The sequence below is a fragment of the Megalobrama amblycephala genome, linkage group LG10 (genome assembly GCF_018812025.1).
Source record: "Megalobrama amblycephala isolate DHTTF-2021 linkage group LG10, ASM1881202v1, whole genome shotgun sequence".
Taxonomy (NCBI): Eukaryota; Metazoa; Chordata; class Actinopteri; order Cypriniformes; family Xenocyprididae; genus Megalobrama; species Megalobrama amblycephala.
This window is the reverse complement of record NC_063053.1, coordinates 28,421,798-28,445,996: the sequence shown is the minus strand read 5'-3', so window position 1 is coordinate 28,445,996 and position 24,199 is coordinate 28,421,798. Positions and strand designations below refer to the sequence as shown.

General features: G+C 36.3%; 2 protein-coding genes across 3 annotated transcripts; one reads left to right on the top strand and one right to left on the bottom strand.

Moving 5' to 3' along the window:
• The first annotated feature begins 5,230 nt into the window (after positions 1-5,230).
• LOC125277279 (CD276 antigen-like) lies at positions 5,231-8,439 on the top strand. Its single transcript, XM_048205634.1, has 4 exons — positions 5,231-5,418; positions 6,457-6,801; positions 6,921-7,205; positions 7,305-8,439. Exons 1-4 carry the CDS (start codon positions 5,364-5,366, stop codon positions 7,523-7,525), a joined length of 906 nt encoding a protein of 301 aa, XP_048061591.1. The 5' UTR covers positions 5,231-5,363; the 3' UTR covers positions 7,526-8,439.
• Positions 8,431-24,083, bottom strand: LOC125277276. Of its 2 annotated transcripts, XM_048205629.1 has the most exons (8): positions 23,547-24,083; positions 23,353-23,465; positions 19,095-19,198; positions 15,879-16,053; positions 15,691-15,808; positions 15,482-15,567; positions 15,189-15,277; positions 8,431-9,818 (listed from the first exon to the last, which is right to left on the bottom strand). In XM_048205629.1, exons 1-8 carry the CDS (start codon positions 24,003-24,005, stop codon positions 9,073-9,075), a joined length of 1,890 nt encoding a protein of 629 aa, XP_048061586.1. In that variant the 5' UTR covers positions 24,006-24,083; the 3' UTR covers positions 8,431-9,072. The 2 variants fall into 2 exon arrangements, with proteins under 2 accessions (XP_048061586.1, XP_048061587.1); XM_048205630.1 differs by lacking the exon at positions 23,353-23,465 and having other exon boundaries at positions 23,547-23,739.
• Between the last annotated feature and the right edge of the window lie 116 nt (positions 24,084-24,199).

The following is a 24,199-nucleotide window of genomic DNA, read 5'->3' as shown; positions in this document are numbered from 1 at the left end:
ACATTTAGTCCAATCTGCTTAATTATAGCTGAAAAATTAAGGATCTTTGGTCCTATGTATATGTCACTGGAGATTCATTTTGTCACTGGTGTTACTGTTTTTTGTCCGTCACATTAAATAAAATGTGTCATATGTGACATGATGATAATTTTACATCCATTGAATTCTGCTACACTCAAGAATTAAGATTTAAAGGATTGCATCATTACTTTTTTTCAAATCCAACTGTTTTTCAAATATTTTCATTGTTATAGCAAATACATGGTTGCGCAATTGAATTATCATCATTCAATCACACTTTTAACTAACCCAATTAAAATAAATAACACATAATCTCCTTTTTTTGCATTATCATTATGATTCTGTAACTCTGACTGCATGTGCTGAAAAAATTGAGAAATAATATTTCATAAAAATGTTTAAAACTGCCAGAGAAGTAAGGTAACACCAGTGACAAAAAAAATGCAGTCTTTAAATAAATGTACAAAAAATATAAAAAATCATTAAGCTGTCATTTGTGTATTCATAAAGTCAAAGTGTAATATAATAATGTGGTCTAAGTTTAAATGTTAGAAAAATAAATACATTTTAAGACATTTTGTCATACCAAAAGTGGACGTTTCTGTAGAATGACCCTTTAAACCTACCTATATTATAGCTATATAAAGCGTTTACAGGCAGATTTGCTCTGTGTTTCCCCTGCGTCAAAATAAGGCACAGAAAAATGTCAGGAAACACGATTCCTGACTGCATGTCAATATCCATGGATTAGGTTTCTTTGACATGTCATAAGGAACGCTTTTCAACGAAGCTTTAGTGTAATCCTTTGTTTTACTCGCGTTTTCGCAGTTTTCCCTATTAAATCATGCAGCAGGTTCTTTTGCCACTCAGGGAGAGTGTTCTGGAGGGAAAGTGATGTTAATGCATAGCTACTCTCTGTTAAGTTAAATAAAAACAAGCGAGTCACGCGACAGTCAACAACACTCTTTGTCATCGTCACGTGTTTTGTGCATCATAGCAACCCGCTCCTTTTTTTCTTTCTTTTTTTAGCAACCGCCTCCTCAAATTAAAGCACAACGTTTTGTTTTGGAGGTTGCTGTTGTGTTAAAATAAATATGCATTATATAAAAAATTAATAGATATTATCCACATTTAATACTTATTTGACTAGAGAATGTGGATAGTGGGCTACTTTATTTATTGTCAGCGTTTAAGCGCACATATTAGGAACTGCACAAAAATCATTTTCCACTTTGATCTATTTAATTTATTTGTAATAACTTAAACAGACTTTAAAAACTTAAAAGGTGTCTAGGAGGTCAGTCCTCTGAAATAAAATCAACCGCCTTATTGCCTTAAGTTTGACAACCTAAATGTAACTCCTAAAAACAACAAACACTGAGGAATGGGTCTACACCATAGACTGTAAAAAAAGATGGACGCCGCGACGCCGCTTCCTTCCATTGTATTGAACTGAAGCCAAAATGGGCTGATGAATGGGCGCTGACACGTTACGCAATACGTCAGAAAAAAAAAAGTTTGGAGCCTGGGCATGCGCAGAAGGAATCGTCGTGGAGCCGGAGGCGGAGTCGCGATATCAAACTTCCGCCCAGGCGACTGCGTCATCATTCATGTATTTTAAATAGACTATAAAAATTATACACAATTTAAAAGTCTACCTATAAAATAATAGGCTATTCTGTTTCTAGAGCAATAATATTTTTGAAACAGCAAATTCAGTAGATAAAATCAATATAATATGCCACTAGAAACAACTCTAAATCGCCAGAAACGGTCCTGCCATTTTAAATCAAGTTCAACTAACGTTACAGGAGATCGATTGCTGTAATTAGAGTAAGCTATCATTAGTTTTGTCCTGCTAATTATTATTTTATACCCATAAAAATAATAAGTAACTGCCAGATAACGATCACCTGCTTTTTCCCGACATGGTTAACATTAGGTGTGTTATCTTAACTAATAACATTTATTAATTAGCTTATAACGCCCACATTTAATGTTACAGAAAAAAGTTCAGTGATCCGTCAGATCCTGTAGGTCAGTTAGTACAGTTTACTGCTGAACAACTCATTTTGTTGGTGTTAAATAACAAAGAAATCGAAAATTAACAGTTAGTTAATACATCTTCAATCTCCCCTCGAAGCTCCGACAGTCCTCAGACAAGCTGTCAATCAACTTCGAATCACGACGACACGCCCCGTTTTTATAGCATCAAATTGCTAGCTAAAATCTAAATCATCACAAAAACGAACAATTGAATATATATCAGCATGATAACAACTACCTTAAATGACCAGAACCATCTTTCAGAAAGTTTTATTTGAAGCAGAATTTATTTTTAAGTTTTCACTGAAGTCTCATTCGACTGCATTGAGAGGGCGGGGTTTATGACCTGTACTGCATCCAGCCTCCAGGGGGCGATCAAAGAGCCCGCGGCTTCACTTTTCAGGACGTATGAGACACACCCGGTCTACACTGAGGAACGAAATACAACTTTTCCTTTATTTTCGATGAGATCCATTAAGTTATGAACTTGACAGGTCCTGATTTAGACCAATGAAATCGTTTGTTTATTATTAAGTTGGCTTGAAAAAGCCAACTTACTGTAATGCTATTTAAACTTCTTATTATTATTCTTCTGAGACTAAAATTTCCAACTCTAACTCCTAGAGCTTTAACTCCACAAACTCCAAACTCGGGTCAGACCTTCAAACTGTTCTGACTTAGTGTGCTATATCTTTTCTAACTAATCCGACTTACGGTTTTCCTAAAAATGACTATTAAAACTTGGAAAAATCTCATTGACTTTCATTGACGGAATGTTCAAATGAGCCAAGACTTTCAAAACTCCAACTGTCAAAATTCAAATTTAAACTACGGAAGCCCATTAGACTCAAACTCAATTAGACTCAAGCGCCGTTCTATGTACTATTTCTAATCCATTGAAACTCATTCAAACTCATCTATCTATCTATCTATCTATCTATCTATCTATCTATCTATCTATCTATCTATCTATCTATCTATCTATCATCAAACTAAACATATCTATCTATCTATACTCATTCAAACTCATCTATCTATCTATCTATCTATCTATCTATCTATCTATCTAAACTCTTTCAAACTCATCTATCTAAACTCATTCAAACTCATCTATCTATCTATACTCATTCAAACTCATCTATCTATCCTCATTCAAACTCATCTATCTATCTGTCTATCTATCTAAACTCATTCAAACTCATCTATCTATCCTCATTCAAACTCATCTATCTATCTATCTATCTATCTATCTATCTATCTATCTATCTATCTATCTATCTATCCTCATTCAAACTCATCTATCTATCTGTCTATCTATCTAAACTCTTTCAAACTCATCTATCTATCTATCTATCTATCTATCTATCTATATAGAATATCCTAGCAACCTCATAGCATAGAGGGATATCTTCAAATCTGAATATCTTAGAGACATGGGGGTTGGTTTATATTGTCAAGCAGCCTTTGGAGTATCATCATTGGTAGCTGCCAAGCCACTCCCTAGCAACCAAACAGAGTACCCTAGCAACCGTTTTACAAGAGCTATATCTCTGCATCAGAACATTGTACAGACATGGGTGTTGGTTTATATTGTCAAGCAGCCTTTGGAGTATCATCACTGGTAGCTGCCAAGCCACTCCCTAGCAACCAAACAGAGTACCCTAGCAACCGTTTTACAAGAGCTATATCTCTGCATCAGAACATTGTACAGACATGGGTGTTGGTTTATATTGTCAAGCAGCCTTTGGAGTATCATCACTGGTAGCTGCCAAGCCACTCCCTAGCAACCAAATAGAGTACCCTAGCAACCGTTTTGCAAAATCGATATCTCTGCATCAGAACATCGCACAGACATGGGGGTTGGTTTATATTGTCAAGCAGCCTTTGGAGTATCATCATTGGTAGCTGCCAAGCCACTACCTAGCAATCAAACAGTACCCTAGCAACCGCATAGCAACACCTTAGCAACCACCCAGAGTACCCTAGCAACCGCATAGCAACACCCTAGCAACCACCAGAGTACCCTAGCAACCGCATAGCGACACCCTAGCAACCACCCAGGATACCTTAGCAACCGCATAGCGACACCCTAGCAACCACACAGGGTACCCTATCAACCGCATAGCAACACCTTAGCAACCACCCCGGGTACCCTAGCAACCATATAGCAACACCCTAGCAACCACCCAGGATACCTTAGCAACCGCATAGCAACACCATAGCAACCACCCGAGTACCCTAGCAACCATATAGCAACAGCCTAGCAACCACCCCGAGTATCTTAGCAACCACATAGCAACACCCTAGCAACCACCCAGGATACCTTAGCAACCGCATAGCGTCACCCTAGCAACCACCCCGAGTACCCTAGCAACCACATAGCGACACCTTAGCAACCACCCCGAGTACCCTAGCAACTGCATAGAAACACCATAGCAACCAAACAGAGTGCCCTAGCAACCGTATTGCAAGATCTATATCTCTGCATCAGAACAACGTACAGACATGGGGGTTGGTTTATATTGTGAAGTAGCCTTTGGAGTAACATCACTGGTAGCTGCCAAGCCACTCCCTAGCAACCAAACAGTACCCTAGAAACCGTTTTGCAAGATCTATATCTCTGCATCAGAACATCGTACAGACATGGGGGTTGGTTTATATTGTCAAGTAGCCTTTGGAGTGTCGTCATTGGTAGCTGGCAAGCCACTCCCTAGCAACCAAACAGAGTACCCTAGCAACCGTGTTGCAAGATCTATATTTCTGCATCAGAACATCGTAGAGACATGGCAGTTGGCTGTTTTGACTCATGCTAGCAATCTGTACTTCCAACATGCTACACATGCTAGTGAATAGCTACATGCTAATATTGATTAGCTAAGTGCTAAAGTAGGCTAAGAACAAGCTAATAACTCTATAAAAACTCCATAGTAACCATCTGTGACAACTATCTATCTATCTAAACTACTAAACTTAAACTTTCAAACTTCAAACTTTCAAACTTTCAAACTTCAAACTTTTAAAACTATTTCAAACTTTCTGGATTGGCTTTTTCAAGCCAACTTAAAGTTTGTCTTCAAACTTTTTTATCTAGTTTGTTTTGTTTTTGTTTTTTTAAAAGAAGAAAAAGGGGCGGGACCTATATAGTAAGACGGTTAGTTAAATTGACGTGAACAGGACAAGAACCACATGTGTTGATCTGTTCGGACATCTTCCCCGACATACTCTCGTAGTTCATCTGTGATCAGAGACTTTGTGTGATCAGGACTTACTTGCCATTAACGGTCGTGGATCGTGATATGAACCTGAAAGCGTTCTGCCTGTCTCTCCTTCTTTTTGAAGTCTCCTGTTTCTGTGAGTATTTCTGATCATTTGATATTATAAGACAGTATCCATAACAAAGGGCTAAACAAATATGACAAATTAAATAAAAAAGTGGTCAAATAGCTCAGCATATCCCAGGTTAGGGATAACTTTAACTTTTTCAAAAGACATTTCCATACCTTATAGTTTCGTTATCACTGTAACGTTACGCGCTGACCTGTGTTCAGTGAAAAGGCTAAAACTGGAACTGAAATTCGGATTTTGATTCACACGTTGAACCTGAATATAACTGAAGAAGAAATTATTAACCTCTTCTGCCAAAGGACAGATCTGCTTTTATAGGCATCATATTCATAATATTTTAAATGTTTGCAAATGGTGTTTCAGTAAAGTTCCAGTTACTGGAAATTCGAAGCAAAGTTCTAAGAAACAGAATAGGATCATAAAAACGGAGTTTAAATAAAGTAAACGACTCTAATATGATCACGTATTTAATTATATTGATTTTCAACTAAATTCTTCGAGAAGTATTAGAATTATTTGTAGATATCTATTAACTGACTCATCAATCAAACTGAGGTGAGAATATTCAACATTCCAGCATACTGGAATTGTAAAGTGTAAAGTGTAGGTGGTGTTGGGGCTTTTCATTAATTATGTTTAAAGGAAAAACTTTAATCTAGAAGTGAAATGTTGTTTCTTCAAAATAATCTCGCCCACATTTAATTGGTTTCTCACCCGAGGCAAGAAAGAGCATTACAGCTTTAACAGCTTGATCAGTCCAATGTTCCTCACCACTTAATGGCATAAAACAATTCTGTAATAAATTGTGAAGTAATAACCAAAAATCTATTTTATTCAGTCAGAATAATTAATGTCAGAGTATATTTTTATTTATAGAAGAGTAAAAGTTGTGAAATACTTACCGAAATAATCATCTCATCAACCATAAATTTATTTTCTGTAAATCATTTTGGCAAGTCAAGATCTGCCAACAAAATCATACTGCAAGTAATGATTGATTGTGAAACTCAAATGCTGATATATTTTCTCTCCTTCACTTTCTAGCTGAGTTTGAGATAACTGTGCCCAGAGATCCTGTCACTGGGTTTTACGGAGAGGCGCTGATCCTCCCCTGCACCTTCCCTGTGGACTCGTGGGATCTGAGTAGCACCGTTATCACCTGGCAGCGCGGGCTGGACGTTGCTCACAGCTTCTACTACAGTCGGGACCAGCTCGACCGTCAGAATCCTCATTATGTGAACCGCACCAGCCTGTTCATCCAGGAGATGGCAGGAGGAAACGCATCACTCAAACTGGACAGAGTCACTCTGCAGGACTCTGGTGTGTACACCTGCTCCATCAGCACCAACACTGGCAGCCAGAAGAAGAGCTTTAGAGTCGATATTGCAGGTAACAAAACAACATGGACTGATGTTCATAGAAAACCATGTGAATCAATCTTGAGGTCTCACAGTGTGACTGAAACAGTCGTGTGTTTGTTTTAACGTCTGTATTCTGTTGTTTTTCAGCGTTCTACTCTGAACCTCGTCTGCAGTTCTCCATGTTAACTGATGGAGTCAACCTGCTAGTGACGTCAGATGGGGGTTACCCTTCTCCTACACTGCAGTGGCTGATGGAAAACTCAGACATCACTAACCAGACACAAACACACATCATGAAGGACACACAAACTGGACTTTATATTGTGTCTAGTTGGATAAATCTCACTGAAGTCACAAACTCCTCTCTGACGTTCATACTGAACAACAAACCTCTGGGTCAAGACATCAGGAGAGAGATCCAGCTGTACTCAGGTGAGGACAGACAATAACATAAGTACTTTAAAATGCTCTTGAATAATCATAAACATTGAAGAGACTAAAACTAATTATCACTTTTAATTATTTTTACAGATAAGAGCGAGAGTCAAGGAGAGTCAGTGTACAGATGCCACGGATGCTTCATATTGATCCCTGTTATTCTGCTGCTGCTGATCATCATAATGGGTTTATTGTTTGTGTTCATTACAAGCAGAAGAAGAGAACAGACCAAACTAAATGGCTTTACTAATATGGGACTCAAGTCTGAAACCAAAATCCTAAATGGAAAATGTCAGCAGTGTCCAGGAGCATAACATCATAATGTGGTTTGACAGAGACGTGGACTGTAATGAGAGATCACTGTTGGACATCTTCAAACTTTAATATGTTTAATGTTCTTATTTTCATCAAACACACCAGCTTACCATCTGTAATACAGGACATACTTACTGCTTTGTTCATGTCTGAAACTCATAATAATCTCAGTGGAAAGTTTAGTATGTCCATAATGGTTATTCTGTTACAAATTCTGTTACCATTTCAACTAACAGTGATATTATTTATACAATTTAAAGACTTTCTGTGATTTGCAGACAATAGCATTATATTTATTTTAACATTGTATTATATTTCCTAACCTTGGCAGCTTTTAACAAACCGTATGTAGTTTATTAGTTACGTGACACTGATTATTTACACTAGGTAACATTTCAGTTCATCCCCTAGTGATGTATATAACACAGATAATTGTAGTGTTTCTTTCAGCCAAAATGACTGAATCTACTTGGGTGCTAAACAGTCTTAATTTAACCAAAATTAATTCTAAATAGAAGTTTTCACTCATTAAATAAATGCAGTTTTTTTTTGTTTGTTTTTTTAACAAAAGTATTTCATAGTTATTTACTATATGGATGTGGATGAGTTTGTGCACTGAAACATTGCATTGTATCCATAAATACTCTGCATAAATACTTTTTACCTGATGGCAAGATGACATTGCAGTGAATCAACAAAGTTTTTGTTACACTATTTATTGAATGATTGTTTTTAGACTGTATTAGGATTTTTAAAATTCTTTATTTTTTTTCTACATTGTATTTAGATTTTCATTTGAGGTATGTTTGAAACAGAATATTTTCCTTGCACATCTGTAATATGTTTACCTTATTACACTGTGTATGAAAACTGTACAGTGATCAAGAAAAAATAAAATATATATTTTCATATATATCATGTATATAACATCTCATCATGACTGTACTTGACAGTCTATATAAAACCTTTTCTTTTCTTTTCTTTTCCTTTCCAAAAATAACATCTGCTAGTTCTAACGGAAAACCACATAATCAGAAGGAATTGTTGCAGGAACAATGGATACACGCAACCAGTTCTTTCAAATTTACTACCATTACAGTCCTATTGACATTACAACACACAGAAAGGTCAGTGTGGGTGAGGACCACAATATGTCTTTTATAATGTCAAGATGATTTGTGAAAATATTTAGTCTGACTTTGCCCTGGAGTCTTGAAATGTCATTGTACAAGACCAAACATGTCCTAGACCCAGGATAACATTACACACAGCATGAAAAACTTGTACTCAAGATCACAATTAACAGGATATTCTTATTCAAGCATTGAAAAGGCTTTTTTGAACATAATGAATGAAAGGGCATTACCATGGAAGCCAGGAAACCATGTAACAAAAGTAATTTAATCCCTCAATACACAGCTTAATGGTCAAAATCAAGACATCCCTGAAATACTAGTTTTATTATTCACCATTATGTGGTTCTGTGGTTTATTCATCAAAATGAACAAAAAATACAGACATTTTCTAAGTCCTCAACAATTTTGAATCACACCCCTTCTGAAAAATAATCATCATCTGAGTCTTGCATAAGATCCAGTTTTCTAACAATACCATGCTCCACCAGCTCATCAGATCCAGCTGGAATTTCTTCATCGTTTGAAGAGACGTCAATTAACAGGAAATCCAAACCTTCCTTTTTATTTTCATATGAATTTACATCTTCCTTATTCTTTTCCTCTGAGATAAAGGATGGCAGAAACACATCATGGAGTTTCCGGTCACCCAATGCGGAATCATTTATTTTGGAACGCTGCTCCATAGTTTCATTGACCATCATAACTGATTTCTTCATGGAGCTTCCCATTCTCTGAACTGTCTTTGGCCAATAACTCATATCCTGCATCTTCCCGTTTCCAGCCCAGCCCAAGGATTCAACATCAAACTGCTCCGTGGAGTCTAAATCTGGCCTTTCAGATCCCACAAAGCTCTTACTGACAGCCATCAAAATCTCCACATCCCCATGTTTCTCTTCAACCATCTCTTTCCTTTCCTCCTCTATGAGTTCCACTGTGCTGGTGTGAGATGGCTGTCTCTTATCATGGGCCTCTTCAGAAGATATCAGGGTAACAGAGGCAACAAAGTCCTCATGGGTGTAGGACCTCTGGGGCTCTTTGGCCAGTTTGGCTTCAAACCAGATGGTGTCATCATTACTATGAGCCTTGAGAGTGGAGTTTAAAGATGAGGAAGCCATAGATGTGTCAGAGAAGAGTACTTGATCACTGCTTACGAACCCTGATGCAAAGAATAAAGAGAGGAGAGGTCAAGACCTTTATTTTCTCGATGACCTTTTTTTTTTTATGCAGCACAATAAGAGCTGTCATTTCCTTTGTACTAATTTTACCATGTTAACCTAAAACCTAAAAACCTAACATTTTAATGTACTAATCCTAGAGCTACAACCTTCGACCTATAAAAATATATGAAATGCTGAATAATCTGATACCAAAATAGTACAATTAAAGGAAGCAGATAGGAAAGGTCAGCTCATGACATAGCATAAATTCTATTAAAAGACATTAAGAAATAAATACATTTAAAGGCAGAATATGTAAAATATTTGGATTAAAATATCCAAAAACCACTAAAACAATATTCTATATTTTGTTGACTTGGATTATCCCAAATGTTTCCAAGAATGTTTAAATCCAGAGAAATAAGCAATTTTAACCAGGACATGGATCGTGTCTGTGCGTCGCCTATCAATGGCATCATACCCGCGTTACCCTCGATTTTTTATTTTAAACACCAAAGATGCTTTAATATATTATGTGTTTTATTAGACAGGTGAGCAACTGTTTGGATACATTCATCGACAGAAAACTAATAATGTTATAAAGGTCAACACAGTAAGTCTTATTGTTTAAAGGTCCCGTTCTTCGTGATCCCATGTTTCAAACTTTAGTTAGTGTGTAATGTTGTTGTTAGAGTATAAATAAAATCTGTAAAATTTTAAAGCTCAAAGTTCAATGCCAAGCGAGATATTTTATTTAACAGAAGTCGCCTACATCGAACGGCCAGTTTGGACTACATCCCTCTACTTCCTTCTTTAATGACGTCACTAAAACAGTTTTTTGACTAACCTCCGCCCACAGGAATACACAAGAGTTGCGTTTGTAGAGTGTGTTTGTCACCATGTCGTCGAAACGCTGTTATTTTCATCCCGCAGTCCAATCCGGCTCAAATTGATAGGGTAAAATTAAAGACATGTTTACAATAACACTGAGCACGTGCATCTCCACGTTATGGTAAGAGGCGTGACCTTTCCGGGCACGGTGCGCTCAGAGCTGTCGAATCACAACACAGGAACCGCTGGCACAACCAGAACTCGTCGTTACGTGTTTCTGAAGGAGGGACTTCATAGAACAAGGAAGTCATCAGCTCGTTTTTATGACAGTGGAAACAGCGGTATACAGATAAGTAAATTATGTGAAAAATACTGTGTTTTTTTACACGCGAAACATGAACACATGTTATATTGCACACTATAAACACAATCAAAGCTTCAAAAAACCACGAAAAACGGGACCTTTAAATCTTGTTTTTATGATTTACCATGAGTACCATGTTTTACCATGCCTAATGTCGATCTAGCTTATTGCAGTGTGCAACAAGTGTCTCATAGTAGCCGCCGAGTGAATGCAAAGTAGCACAATATATCAACTTTCAACACACAAATTGTATCTAATATGATAAAACAGCACTGCTTTACCCCACATATGCTTGTGACTGCAGCATAATAAAAGTTCAGCTGCTTTCGAGATGTGTCGCGCTCGTCTCTCATTAGCAATCGCTCCAGCGTCCTCGTTTCTGCTCTCACAGCACTCAGCTCTGCTCTGCTTCATACTACAGTAACATTAATAACCTCATCCATGAACATGATTTGAAAATAAAATTATAAAATTAATAAATAGGGCCAAATCACAGAACCTGTGAAAACGATTTTAATGTCAGTCTCAGGTAATAATGACGTACATGTCTAGATTTTTCTGCTCACTTATGCAAGTTTATTTTAAACAGCCACTTTTATAAAATCATGTGAAATTTACTTAAATAGGTTTTTTTAATAAACTTGAATTATATCAATAAACAATTAACTTAAAGACACATGCGTACATGATGTTCGCAAACAACACATAACTTTCTGTAACGCCTAGAAAACACACACTCTTCTCTGTAAAACAGAGATGTTAGTTTGTATGAATCAGTACATGAAATCACAGGTGTCACATAATAATAATAACTGTAACTCAAATGACATTTAGAAAACTAGTACTGTCCAAATAGTTATATAGTGTCATGGTTCAATTTCAAATGTGTGAAGTTATCATTTGCAGTTCAAAATTATGTTCATCAATAAGTGGTTAATCAGTAAAAGGGTTAAAGACTACTAATCAAGATAATCTAAACACTAATCAAAACACACATACGTTTGTTTTTGTGAATTGTGAGGACATTCCATAGGCGTAATGGTTTTTATACTGTACAAACCGTGTTTTCTTTCACCCTACAACAACCCTACACCTAAACCTACCAATCACAGAAAACTGTGCACATTTTTACTTACTCAAAAAAATCTGTATGATTTATAAGCCTTTTGAAAAATGGGGACATGGGCTAATGTCCTCATAAGTCACCCTCTCCTTGTAATACCTGTCGTACACAAATTTGTGTCCTGCACACACACACACACACACACACTCACAGACAGAGACCCCCACACACACACACATCCCACATCCCCACCCATTTCTAAGGCTTTGCCCATGTCTACTGGATGACAATCCTGATGTGTGTGTCGAGTTTCATGCAATTTGAAGCATGCTAAGAGTCTCAAAAGCATCCAAAAATCAATCAATGTATGCAGATGTTATAACACACATTCTACTTCCCTTATCTCGCCATAAATTCATTGCCTCGCCACGGCCAAACGTTCAAGATATCAAAAATCCGCCCACAATTTAGCATCCTCAATGTCTTGAGTTCATGCTGACTGAGTTTGGTGGTGATCGGATTAATCACCTAGGAGGAGTATGGCACAAATTCCAATTTGTGTGGCAATTTCCAAGGGTTTTTGAGCACGTTAAAGCCCCCAAAAAGCCGCGGATGTTGAAAAAAAAATAATTCTCCTTAGAAAAAAAATAATGCCTTAATGGCTTGGGCCCTAATAAATAATATTATAGAACAGTCAACTTCAGAATTATTGGCACCCTTGGTAAATAAGAACAAAGGCGGCTGTGAAAACAAATCTGCATTGTTTATCTTTTTGATCTTTCATTAAAAAAGTTTCACTAAATTCTAACCTTTTATTGAAGTATAACAATTGTGAAAAGGGAGATTCTGGAATCTACTGCTGCTTCAATGTATATCTATTGATTGATTTATAATCAAGTTATTACTTAATAGTCATCCTTCTAAATATTAAATGATTTGAATGACTTCAAGCATATGATTAAGCAGCTATTTTACTTTTCATCTTCAATCACTAGACTGTACCTCTTACTGTGGGAAAGAATGTTATCATATTAAGATGCATGTTTTGGGGAAGTGTTTAGAGCAAGAGCTGACTAACTTCAACCTTGAAGTTGCTGTGTATCTGTGTATGTGTGCTAGTATTTTTTGTTACAAATCCTGTATTGGAGAGGTGGACAAGCGCATATCTGTGACCTAGGTCACTTCGTGCCTAAACCATGGTCTTGGTGTCATCCGGATAATCGACGTGCTTCTGCCTATCAGTCCATGTGTGGACATTTTCTAAGTTGATCTATTTCTTAACCAATCAGAATCAGTCACCCTGAAGTAATGATGCAGTTTAGTGACTTGTGTAAAGTATAACTGCTGCTTCGTTGAATGTGTTTGTGGGGTGGCCTACAAACTCCTTGCTGAGTACTGAAGCTGACTTCTGCTGATGAAACTACAAATTATTCTTCAGTAAAATGTTCTTCAATTTATTTTTTTAAACTCTGACTCCGGGTCTTCATTCATCATATCCGGTCTTTGGGTTTTCTGTAAATTCCCATACAACTGAAAGTATGGGGAAACTCAAATTGATGAAATAAAGGTTTTTCTCCAATGCATGTTGGCCACAATTATTGGCACCCCTAGAAATTCTTATGATATCTCTGAAGTATATTCCATTCATATATACGTTTTTTTTTTTTTTTTTTAGCACACCAGGGTGACTAGGATCCAGCCATGATTTCCTGTTACAGAGGAGTATAAATATGAGGAAACACAAAGGCCAAATTCCCTTAATGTCTTAATCCCTTAGTTCTGATGTGCAGCAAAAGATTGTTGAGCTTCACAAAATAAAAAGTGGGTGTAAGAAAATAGCTAAAGCATTGATCAAATCCCCATCAGGGCAAAAATTAAGAATTTCCAATCAACTAAATCTGGGGTGCATTTCCCAAAAGCATCGTTAGCCAACTATGGCTGCAAGTTCCATTGAACTCTATAAGTAACAATGGAACTTGCGATGAGATCAAACAGCACCTACATCACCAAAAGTTGTTTGGGATGGTTTCAAGAAAAATCCTCCTCTCTCCTCCAAAAACAAACTCCAGCATATTCAGTTGTCAGACATGACTGGAACTTCAAAAGAAACCGGCCTCTGTGGTCAGATGAAACTAAAAAAAGAGCTTTTTGGCAGCAAACCCACCAGATGGGTTTGGTGCACACATGGATAAAAAGTACCCCATGTCCACGGTTAAATATACTGCTGTATCTTTAATGTTGTGGGCCTATTATTTGCTGGAGGTTCTGGACATCTTGTTCAGTTACATGGTATCAGTATCATGGATTCTGGCAAATACCAACAGATAAAAAAAAAAAAAAAAATTCAAAACCTGACTGCTCCTGCTGGAAATCTTATAATGGGCTGTGGTTGGATGATCTATCAGGACAATGATCCAAAACAAACATCAAAACCAACACAAATATGGGTCACTGAGCACAAAATGAAGCTTCTGCCATTGCCATCCCAGTCCCCTGACCTGAACCCTAAAGAAAATGAGTGGAGTGAACTGAAGAGAAGAAGCACCAGCATGGAGCTGGGAATCTGAAGGATCTGGAGAGATTCTGCATGAAGGAATGGTCTCTGATCTCTTGTCAGGTGTTCTCCAAACTCATCAGGCATTATAGGTGAAGACTCAGAGCCGTTATCTTGGCAAAAGGATGTTACAATAATTGGGTGTCAATAATTGTGGCCAACGTGAACTAGAGAAAACCATTTATTTCATCATGAGATTTTCCCCCCTCTTTCTATTGTTTTACTTTAGAATTTTGTGATTTTTTTTTTAATAAAAGATCAAAAGGATAAACAATGTAGATTTATTTTCAAAGCCCCCTTTGATCATATTTGACAAGGATACCAATAATTCTGGAGTTGACTGTAAATAATACTAAAATACATTTTTGTTACTTTTTTGCTTTGTAATAATTATTCTTGAAATATTCTTCTATGGATATCATGTGCAGGCTTTTTCATCTTTCCAGTAATTTGACTTTTTGAGCCTACACACCTAAGTAATGTGGATATATGGGCTTTTAATTTTTTTTAGCGTATAACTACTGATTATTTATGTTAATGGTTATGCTTTGACTTACCTTCATAAATTATTCGTTTGGTTTTAGTCTGATTGCAGACAGAGTCACAGCAGTCACAGACAGAATCTTGCCCAAACACAGAGATCCATCTAGAAAAGAAGAAGCAGAGAGGGGAAAAAGTGGTGAGAGACGAATCATGGAAGCCATGAATTTGCTGGATATTTATAGAATTTTTTGTTATGGAATGGAATGGTAGTGTTAAGTGATACAAGAGTGATTCATGATCTTTGAAGATGTTTAGATGAGACATATTTAGTCTTTTAAGATGTGACAGACGTTTTAGTCTTGTTAACCTTTTGTCTGGGTGCCTGTAAAAACATGACTTCTGCATTGGACTAGGGCCTCCACTGGACACAGAGACCTCACAATGGAGTGAGACCTAGGGAAAATACACAGAGAATACGAAGAAACACACAATGAACACATCACAATGCACACTACAGCATTGTTTTGTCTTCAAAATGGGTCACCAGTGAGAAAAGAATCAAGATTATAAACACACCTGGGCATCTGGAGCCTCAATAAATTGGAAAGCACCAAAAGAGAACTGAACAACATTGTCTGCCCTGGAGAATCTGAATCTTGAAGCACCTGGATTTATCCGGCTTTCCCGAAAACACCTGGATGTGTGTTTGAGAATGCTTTGTGTCTGTTAAATGTTCCACAAAGTTAGCGTTTTGCTTCACTCACCCGTAATTGTCTATGATGCTGTATTTGTTGGCTTGACTCAAAGTGTTAACGGTAGCCACATAACAGCTGTTGATAAAAAGCTTGATCCCAGGATAATGGTGTCGAGTGGAAATCTGCACATTCACATTCTGTCCCAGCAGGTACACAGCAGACCTGACTGGAGAAGACCAGTAGTCTACAGTACAGGCAAACACAATATAGATAGCATCAATACAGAGCATCAGTATCATTTTACAATGCCCACATTAAAGAAAACAAGTTTACAGATTAAATCAGGCTTAGGTCAAACACATATGCTGTGTAAGTATGGGAAAGTTACAAAAAATGTTTCTCAACAGACAAGCTCAATTTCACAAATCACCGCTTTGTGAAATTTATTAATTTCATTTTCTGTTAATAATAGTATATTATAATGTATTATTATATTTGATTATATTAAAGTTGGTCTGTGAAATGCCAGTCTGTGGTTGCAGCTGCTTGGCTTAACTGCAACTGACAACATAATTAAAATCTTGGCTATACTGTATGTTTAGGAAATGTAATGTACATAAAACAAATTTTTATTATATTCTACACTAATTTGATTCAAATTTTATATAAATGGTGGGGTGGGGAGCCAGGTATATGTTAAAACACTGATCAGTTGCATTCCAGCCCTGTCAGATTTCACACATTTTTTTTGACACACCCTGTTCAAGTGCCTCGTATTAAGAAAAACGCACACGAGTTTGGAACAGCAGTATGTGATAAAATTTTGTGTGAAATTGGGTAAAAGTGCATCTGAAATTTGTAAATGGTGAGGAAAGCTTATGGAGAAGCTGCGCTATCATCTGCACAAGTGTACAGATGGCACAAGGCCTTCAAGGAAGGACAAGAAGGTATTGAAGATGAACTACAACCAGGATGCCCCTCTTGAAATAGTGAAAAGATGCAGTGAGGTCTGTTGTCAACCAAGACCAACGGATCACTCGCAGAATGATTGCAGAGGAAACGGGAATTGCCAAGTTAATTGTTCTGAAATCATGACTCAGGATTTAAACATGAGAAAGTGTTTGCAAAACAGCTCCAAAGAACTTGTCTTCTGATCAGAAGGAACACAGTCGACTCGTTTGCCAAGACCTGTTGGCCCATTTGGAAAGAGCGCCTGTTTTTTTTTTGAGTAGAGTGATCGAGGGAAATTAATCCTGGGTGTTTGAGTACGATCCCAATACAAAGAAACAAAGGTCAGAATGGCACACATCCACGTCACCTCGCCCAAAGAAAGCTCGTATGAGCAAATCAGAAGTCAAATCAATGGCTTGAGACAAATAGTTTTTTGTGTGCGTCCTGAGATTGAGTCAACTTGGATCCTTCATCACGACAACGCCCTGAGTCACAGTGCTTTGGCTGTCAGAGATGTTTTGGCTGAAAATCACATCACAGTGCTTTCCCACCCATCCTACACCCCTGACTTGGCTCCTTGCAACTTTTCCATATTCCTAAAGATGGTTTGAAAGGATGCCATTTTGGTAGTGTGGATAATATCCAAAGAGACACTACGCAGGCTCTGAACGCCATCCTACTTGAAGACTTGCTATGAAGAATGGAAAAAATTGCAAGGTACATACTTTAAAGGAGACAATGTTCAATTGTAAAATTTTTCAATAAAATAATTTTTAAAATATTCTCATTACTTTCTGGACACACATCATATTATATTATATACAGTCAAACCAAAATTTAGTCAAACACCTTCAAAATTTCATTCATTATTACAGTTTATTCACTATAGTTTAAAAAAATGGTAATAAAATATGACAAGATCTCAGAGTTAAACTGTGTCAGAAAAAAATGAATCTTAATTATGTCAGATTACACTTAAGCAAAACATGGTCAGGTCAAAGTGTCTGAATAATTTTTGGTTCCAAATTTTTATCAATTTTATTGGTAGTCCACTATATGAAGAATTTTTGACCCTGGACCACAAAACCAGTCATAAGGGTCATTTTTCTGGAAATAAGCTTTCCATCGATGTATGGTTTGTTAGGATAGGACAATATTTGGCCAAGATACATCTATTTGAAAATCTGAAAATATTGAGAAATATTGAGAAAATCGCCTTTAAAGTTATCCAAATGAAGTCCTTAGCAATGCATATCCACTCATAAAAATAAATTTTTAACACACACACACACACACACACATATATATACATATATATATACACATATACACACACACACACACACACACACACACACACACACACACACACACACACAACACACACTACCAGTCAACAGTTTGGAAACGGCTGCATTTATTTAATTAAAAATACAGTAAAACCGTGATCTTGTGAAATATTATTACAATTTAAAATAACTGTGTTCTATTTTAAAATATTTTAAAATGTAATTTATTCTTGAGTTGGCAAAGCTGAATTTTCAGCATCATTACTCCAGTCTTCAGTGTCACATGATCCTTCAGAAATCATTCTAATATGCTGATTTGCTGCTCAATAAACATTTATTGTTTACAACTGTACAAAATATGTGTACAATATATATTTTTTTTTTTTTTTTTTTTGATGAATAGAAAGTTCAAAAGAACAGCATTTATTTGAAATATAATCTTTTGTAACATTATAAATGTCTCTACTGTCACTTTTGATTGATTTAATGCAACCTTGCTGGAAAAAAGTATTAATTTCTTTAATTTATTTTCAAAACAATAAAAATAAAAATAAAAATTCTTACTGACCCCAAACTTTTGAACGGTAGTGTGAAATGTTACAAAAACTTTGTATTTTAGATAAATGCTCTTCTTTTGAATTTTCTATTCATCAAGGAATCCTGAAAAAAAAGTACACAACTGTTTTCAACATTGATAACAATAATTAATGTTTCTTGAGCAGCAATCAGCATATTAGAATGATTTCTGAAGGATCATGTGACACTGAAGACTGGAGTAACGATGCTGAAAATTCAGCTTTGCCAACACAAGAATAAATTACTTTTTAAAATATATTCAAACAGAACACAGTTATTTAAATTGTAATAATATTTCACAATATTACTGTTTTTACTGTATCTTTAATTAAATAAATGCAGCCTTGGTGAGCAGACAAAATTTTTTTTATATATCTTTTAAGACATGTGATGTTTCTCTGTCAAGTGACACAGACAGGTAAAAAATGTGATGTAAGTCTACAGTTTTTAACAAAAAAAAAATGCTCACCGTCCATCAGCTGAATCCGAAAGTCACCAGATCTGCTCCTTATGATTTTGCGCAATGGTGTCCTCAATGTCGGGTTTATCATAAGACTGTGCACATGATGGTTCCTAAATAACAAACAATAACAGAACAGTGTTTCTCCTCATCCTGGGCTGGACTAAAAGACATAGTCACAAAAGATTATGAAATTATTACATTTGCATCATCTATATTTTTCTGTTGTAATTATGTAGTCATAATTATCTATGACTTTTCCTTTTAGACTACACGACAAAGAAATTTCATAATTGTGTCTTTGTCAAAAAATTTGGAATGATTTGAGAGCTGCTCTTCACTCCTAATGTTGATCATGATTTTTATCAACTCTTATTAATAAGAAATCTAATTGTTGCCTTGTTTAATTCACAAACACAAATGTTCATGTAACACCTTGAACAAAATATCCAATAATAAGATAAAATAATAAAATAAACAGAACCTAAAGGTTTCATGGTTTCACAATGTTCGATTCGGTTAACTCTTACAAGCATCTGTTGGTCATCAAGTGTCAGCCTGTGATTGCAACTGCTTGTTTTACTTTAATTAACAACATAACTAAAATGAAAAGGGTTTGTACAAAGTTCTGAAAGTTCAGAAGATTTTAACCGTTTCATTTTGCATTCATGTTAAGGACCATCTTGAGTCTTATCGGTTTGCTTATCGAATCAATAGGGCCACTGAAGATGCCTTACTGTGGTGCCTCATGTTGTAAAACATCTGGAAGATCCTAAGGCTTGTGCCAGGTTGTTCTTTCTTGGTTGTTCACATTATGCTCTCCAAACTAAATAGTTTGACTGTCAATTCATATAGTATCAAATTGTTTATTCATTTTTACCGGTAGGACAAGTTAGAGTTAAGCAGACTCTTTCTGAGTGTGGGTCCATTAGTACTGGTGTCCTCTAAGGGTGTGCGTGTTCACCACTATTTACACTGTACACTAATGAGTATAGGAGTCACCATTCTGGGAATATTGACATTCAACATTATACTGCAGAGATCGTGAACTTCTCTACACAGTCTTGTGATTACTGTTAGAAAAACAGGAAATGATTTTTGATCCCAAGTTATAGTCAACCACAAACCTATCATGATGAACAATGAGCCCATAGACAGGTTCTTTCGTACAAACACCTCAGTTTACTTTTTGATAATAAACTTTTATTGGAGGTGCATGAGGATAATCTGTGTCGAAAGGACAAACAAATGTAGTTTCTATGGAGGCTAAGACCTTTTGGAGTTGCTCAGAGGATCATGTTGCTGTTTTATCATGACTGTATTCAATCCATCTTACTCTATGGTATAGCGGACAGTTAAAATACCATGGAAGTCAGTGGGGCTCTGGGCCTGTTTGGAGACACATATTCTTTAAAATATCTTCTTTTGTGTTCAGCAGAAGAAAGAAACTCATACAGGTTTGGAACAACTTGAGGGAGCATAAATGATGACAGAATTTTAATTTTTGAGTCGACTATCCCTTTAAAAATGTAGTTTTTTTAATGTTTAAAATGTTTAGGAAATTGCAGATTTTTAGGATATATCTACACTGATTTGAAATTCTTTTAATCTTTTGATGATAGAATAATAGTAAAACTTGCAAGAACTCTCTTCCTTTGAAAAAAAAAAACTTAATACTTATTCAAAACCAGTTAAATAAAAAACTGAACTGAAATGAAGTATTAAAATAAACAGAACAGAAAGGTTTCAGATTACTGAACTGAGTAGTGAACCTACTCAAAACCAATTTAATTATTTCAATCCATATAGTATCAAATGGTTCATTCATTTTTACTGGTAGGACTAGTTAAGCAGACTCTTTCTGAGAGAAGGTCCATTAGTACGTTGTCCTCTAAAGGTGTGTATGTTGACCACTGTTATTTACACTGTACACTAATGAGTATAGGAGTCACCGTTCTGGGAATATTGCTGTAAAGGTTTCAGATGATACTGTCATTCTTGGTTTTCTGTACAAGGATAAGGACATTACATATTCAACATTACACTGCAGAGATTGTGAACTTCTCTACACAGTCTTGTGATTAACGTTACAAAAACAAGAAATGATTTTTGATCCCAAGTTATGGTCAACCGCTCACCTATCATGATGAACAATGAGCCCATTAGACAGGTTCTTTCGTACAAACACTTCGGTTTACTTATTGATAATAAACTTTTATGGGAGGTGCATGAGGATAATCTGTGTCGAAAGGACAAATGTAGTTTCTATGGAGGCTAAGACTTTTTGGAGTTGCTCAGAGGATCATGTTGCCGTTTTATCATGACTGTATTCAATCCGTCTTACTGTATGGTATAGCGGACAGTTAAAATACTATGGAAGGCCTGTTTGGAGACACATATTCTTTAAAATATCTTCTTTTGTGTTCAGCAGAAGAAACAAATTCATACAGGTTTGGAACAACTTGAGGGAGCATAAATGATGACAGAATTTTAATTTTTGAGTCAACTATCCCTTTAAAAATGTAGGGTTTTTTTTAATGTTTAAAATGTTTAGGAAATTTCAGATTTTTAGGATATATCTACACTGATTTGAAATTCTTTTAATCTTTTGATGATAGAATAATAGTAAAACTTGCAAGAACTCTCTTCCTTTGAAAAAAAAAACTTAAAGGTGATAGAGAGGATCTTTTCGTCGACTGAGAATCCAAAGACTGTTAGTGAGTTTTTGAAATGAGCGCATGCGTAAGAACAACCCCCCTCCTTCGAAGGAACGCCTCCCAAAACTTGTAAACACTCCTATTGGAACACAAGTGTTTACCACCGGCATTCGCTGTGTCGTGTTAGTGGATTCATTATGTCGGACTCACCGCAGGTAACTCATAATCTGCAGTTGTGATGATCGCGTAAACGATTGGCTGATGTTTTTAAGGCCCTACCTCGTGCACAGATGATGTATATTAATATTATTCCTTTCAGTGCACCTAATAAATAGTCTTTTATCAGTTAGTAAAGACAGTTTCAAGTAATATTGCAAAAATGTATAAAACAAAACATCCTCTTTAGCACCTTTAATACTTATTCAAAACCAGTTAAATAAAAAACTGAACTGAAATGAAGTATTCAAATAAACAGAACAGAAAGGTTTCAGATTACTGAACTGATTAGTGAACCTACTCAAAACCAATTTAATTATTTCAATCCATATAGTATCAAATGGTTCATTCATTTTTACTGGTAGGACTAGTTAAGCAGACTCTTTCTGAGAGCAGGTCCATTAGTACTGGTGTCCTCTAAGGGTGTGCGTGTTCACCACTGTTATTTACACTATACACTAATGAGTATAGGAGTCACTATTCTGGGAATATTGTTGTAAAGGTTTCAGATGATACTGTCATTCTTGGTTTTCTGTACAAGGATAAGGACATTCAACATTACACTGCAGAGACTGCCAACTTTGGTACATGTTTACAGTCTTGTGAACATCTCTACAGTCTTGTGATTAATGTTAAAAAAGCAAGAAATGATTTTTGATCCCAAGTTATGGTCAATCACTCACCTATCATGATGAACAATGAGCCCATTAGACAGGTTCTTTCGTACAAACACCTCAGTTTACTTATTGATAATAAACTTTTATGGGAGATGCATGAGGATAATCTGTGTCGAAAGGACAAATGTAGTTTCTATGGAGGCTAAGACTTTTTGAAGTTACTCAGAGGATCATGTTGCTGTTTTTTGACTGTACTGAATCCGTCTTACTCTATGGTATAGCGGACAAGTTAAACATACTATGGAAGTCAGTGGGGCTCTGGGCCTGTTTGGAGACACATATTCTTTAAAATATCTTCTTTTGTGTTCAGCAGAAGAAACAAATTCATACAGGTTTGGAACAACTTGAAGGAGCAGAATTTATTTTTTGAGTGAACTATCCCTTTAAAAAAATGTAGGGTTTTTTAATGTTTAAAATGTTTAGGAAATTTCTAATTTTTAGGATATATCTACATTGATTTACTACTACTATTTCTACATTGATTATTGTACATTGATTTGAAATTGTTTTAATTTTTTGATGATATAATTATTTGAACTCTTTAAAGAATAATAGTAAAACTGACAAGAACTCTCTTCTTTTGAAAAAAAAAAATTAATAGGCCTACTTATTCAAAACCGGTTGAATAAAAAAAAAAAAACTGAACTGAAATGAAGTAGTAAAAAAAACAGCAGAAAGGTTTCAGATTACTGAACCGACTCAAAACTAAAACATTACCTTTTATAGCGACACTCCACCCCCACATTCACTCTGTGATAAAGGAACGGGTTTCGGTGTGACAGTGGCACGTAGCGAAGGACAAACTTGTAAACTACGTAATCAGGAAGCACCTTTCAGTTGGAAATGAGTGATGTCATTATTTGGCACTGATGACAGACAACACACCTAGATTACTTTGAAGTGACAGTCACCTGTTTTTCACCCTGACAGTCCGTGAGCGCGTAATTGAAGAGCAAATCTTCATGCGGCTCCAGGACCGCGTTACTTTTGCAGGTTTCTCCGAGCGTCAGCTCCTCTGCGACGGCCGAGAAACCGTAGAAACTCTTCTTCACCCTTAACAAGAAACCGTTGCTCGAGCAAGTCACCGACACGTCCGGGAGGCGGTTGAATTCGGTTAGGTAATCTTGGCCAGGTGCGCTCCTCGCAGGTGCTTGGCCACGAATCCACAGGACAGGCACCGATCTCTGGCGCGTCAAATCTGGCGTGTTTGTGAACGGATCGCGCACTAGAAGATTCCCGCGTGCTGTTCGAGGGCGATCGACGCTCTCATCTGATAAAGATAAAGATAAGGCAGTATTTAGCAATGTTAGTTTGGAGAAAATGACAAGAATCGAACCTAGAACTAGGCGAGTAATGCTGGTCACTTTCATATCAATTGTCTGTGTATAATAAAGTTTTGCTTATGATTTACGTATCGTTTATCCTACAGATGGAAACTAAGCAATCAAAAAGACCTTCAGTTGGTGATTAGATGTGATTGGTTTATACAGAGTGATTCGTAATTGATTTCCGCTCGCACTGTGCAGCACTGATCACTAGAGGGCGCCACAAGGCTGAAGAAACC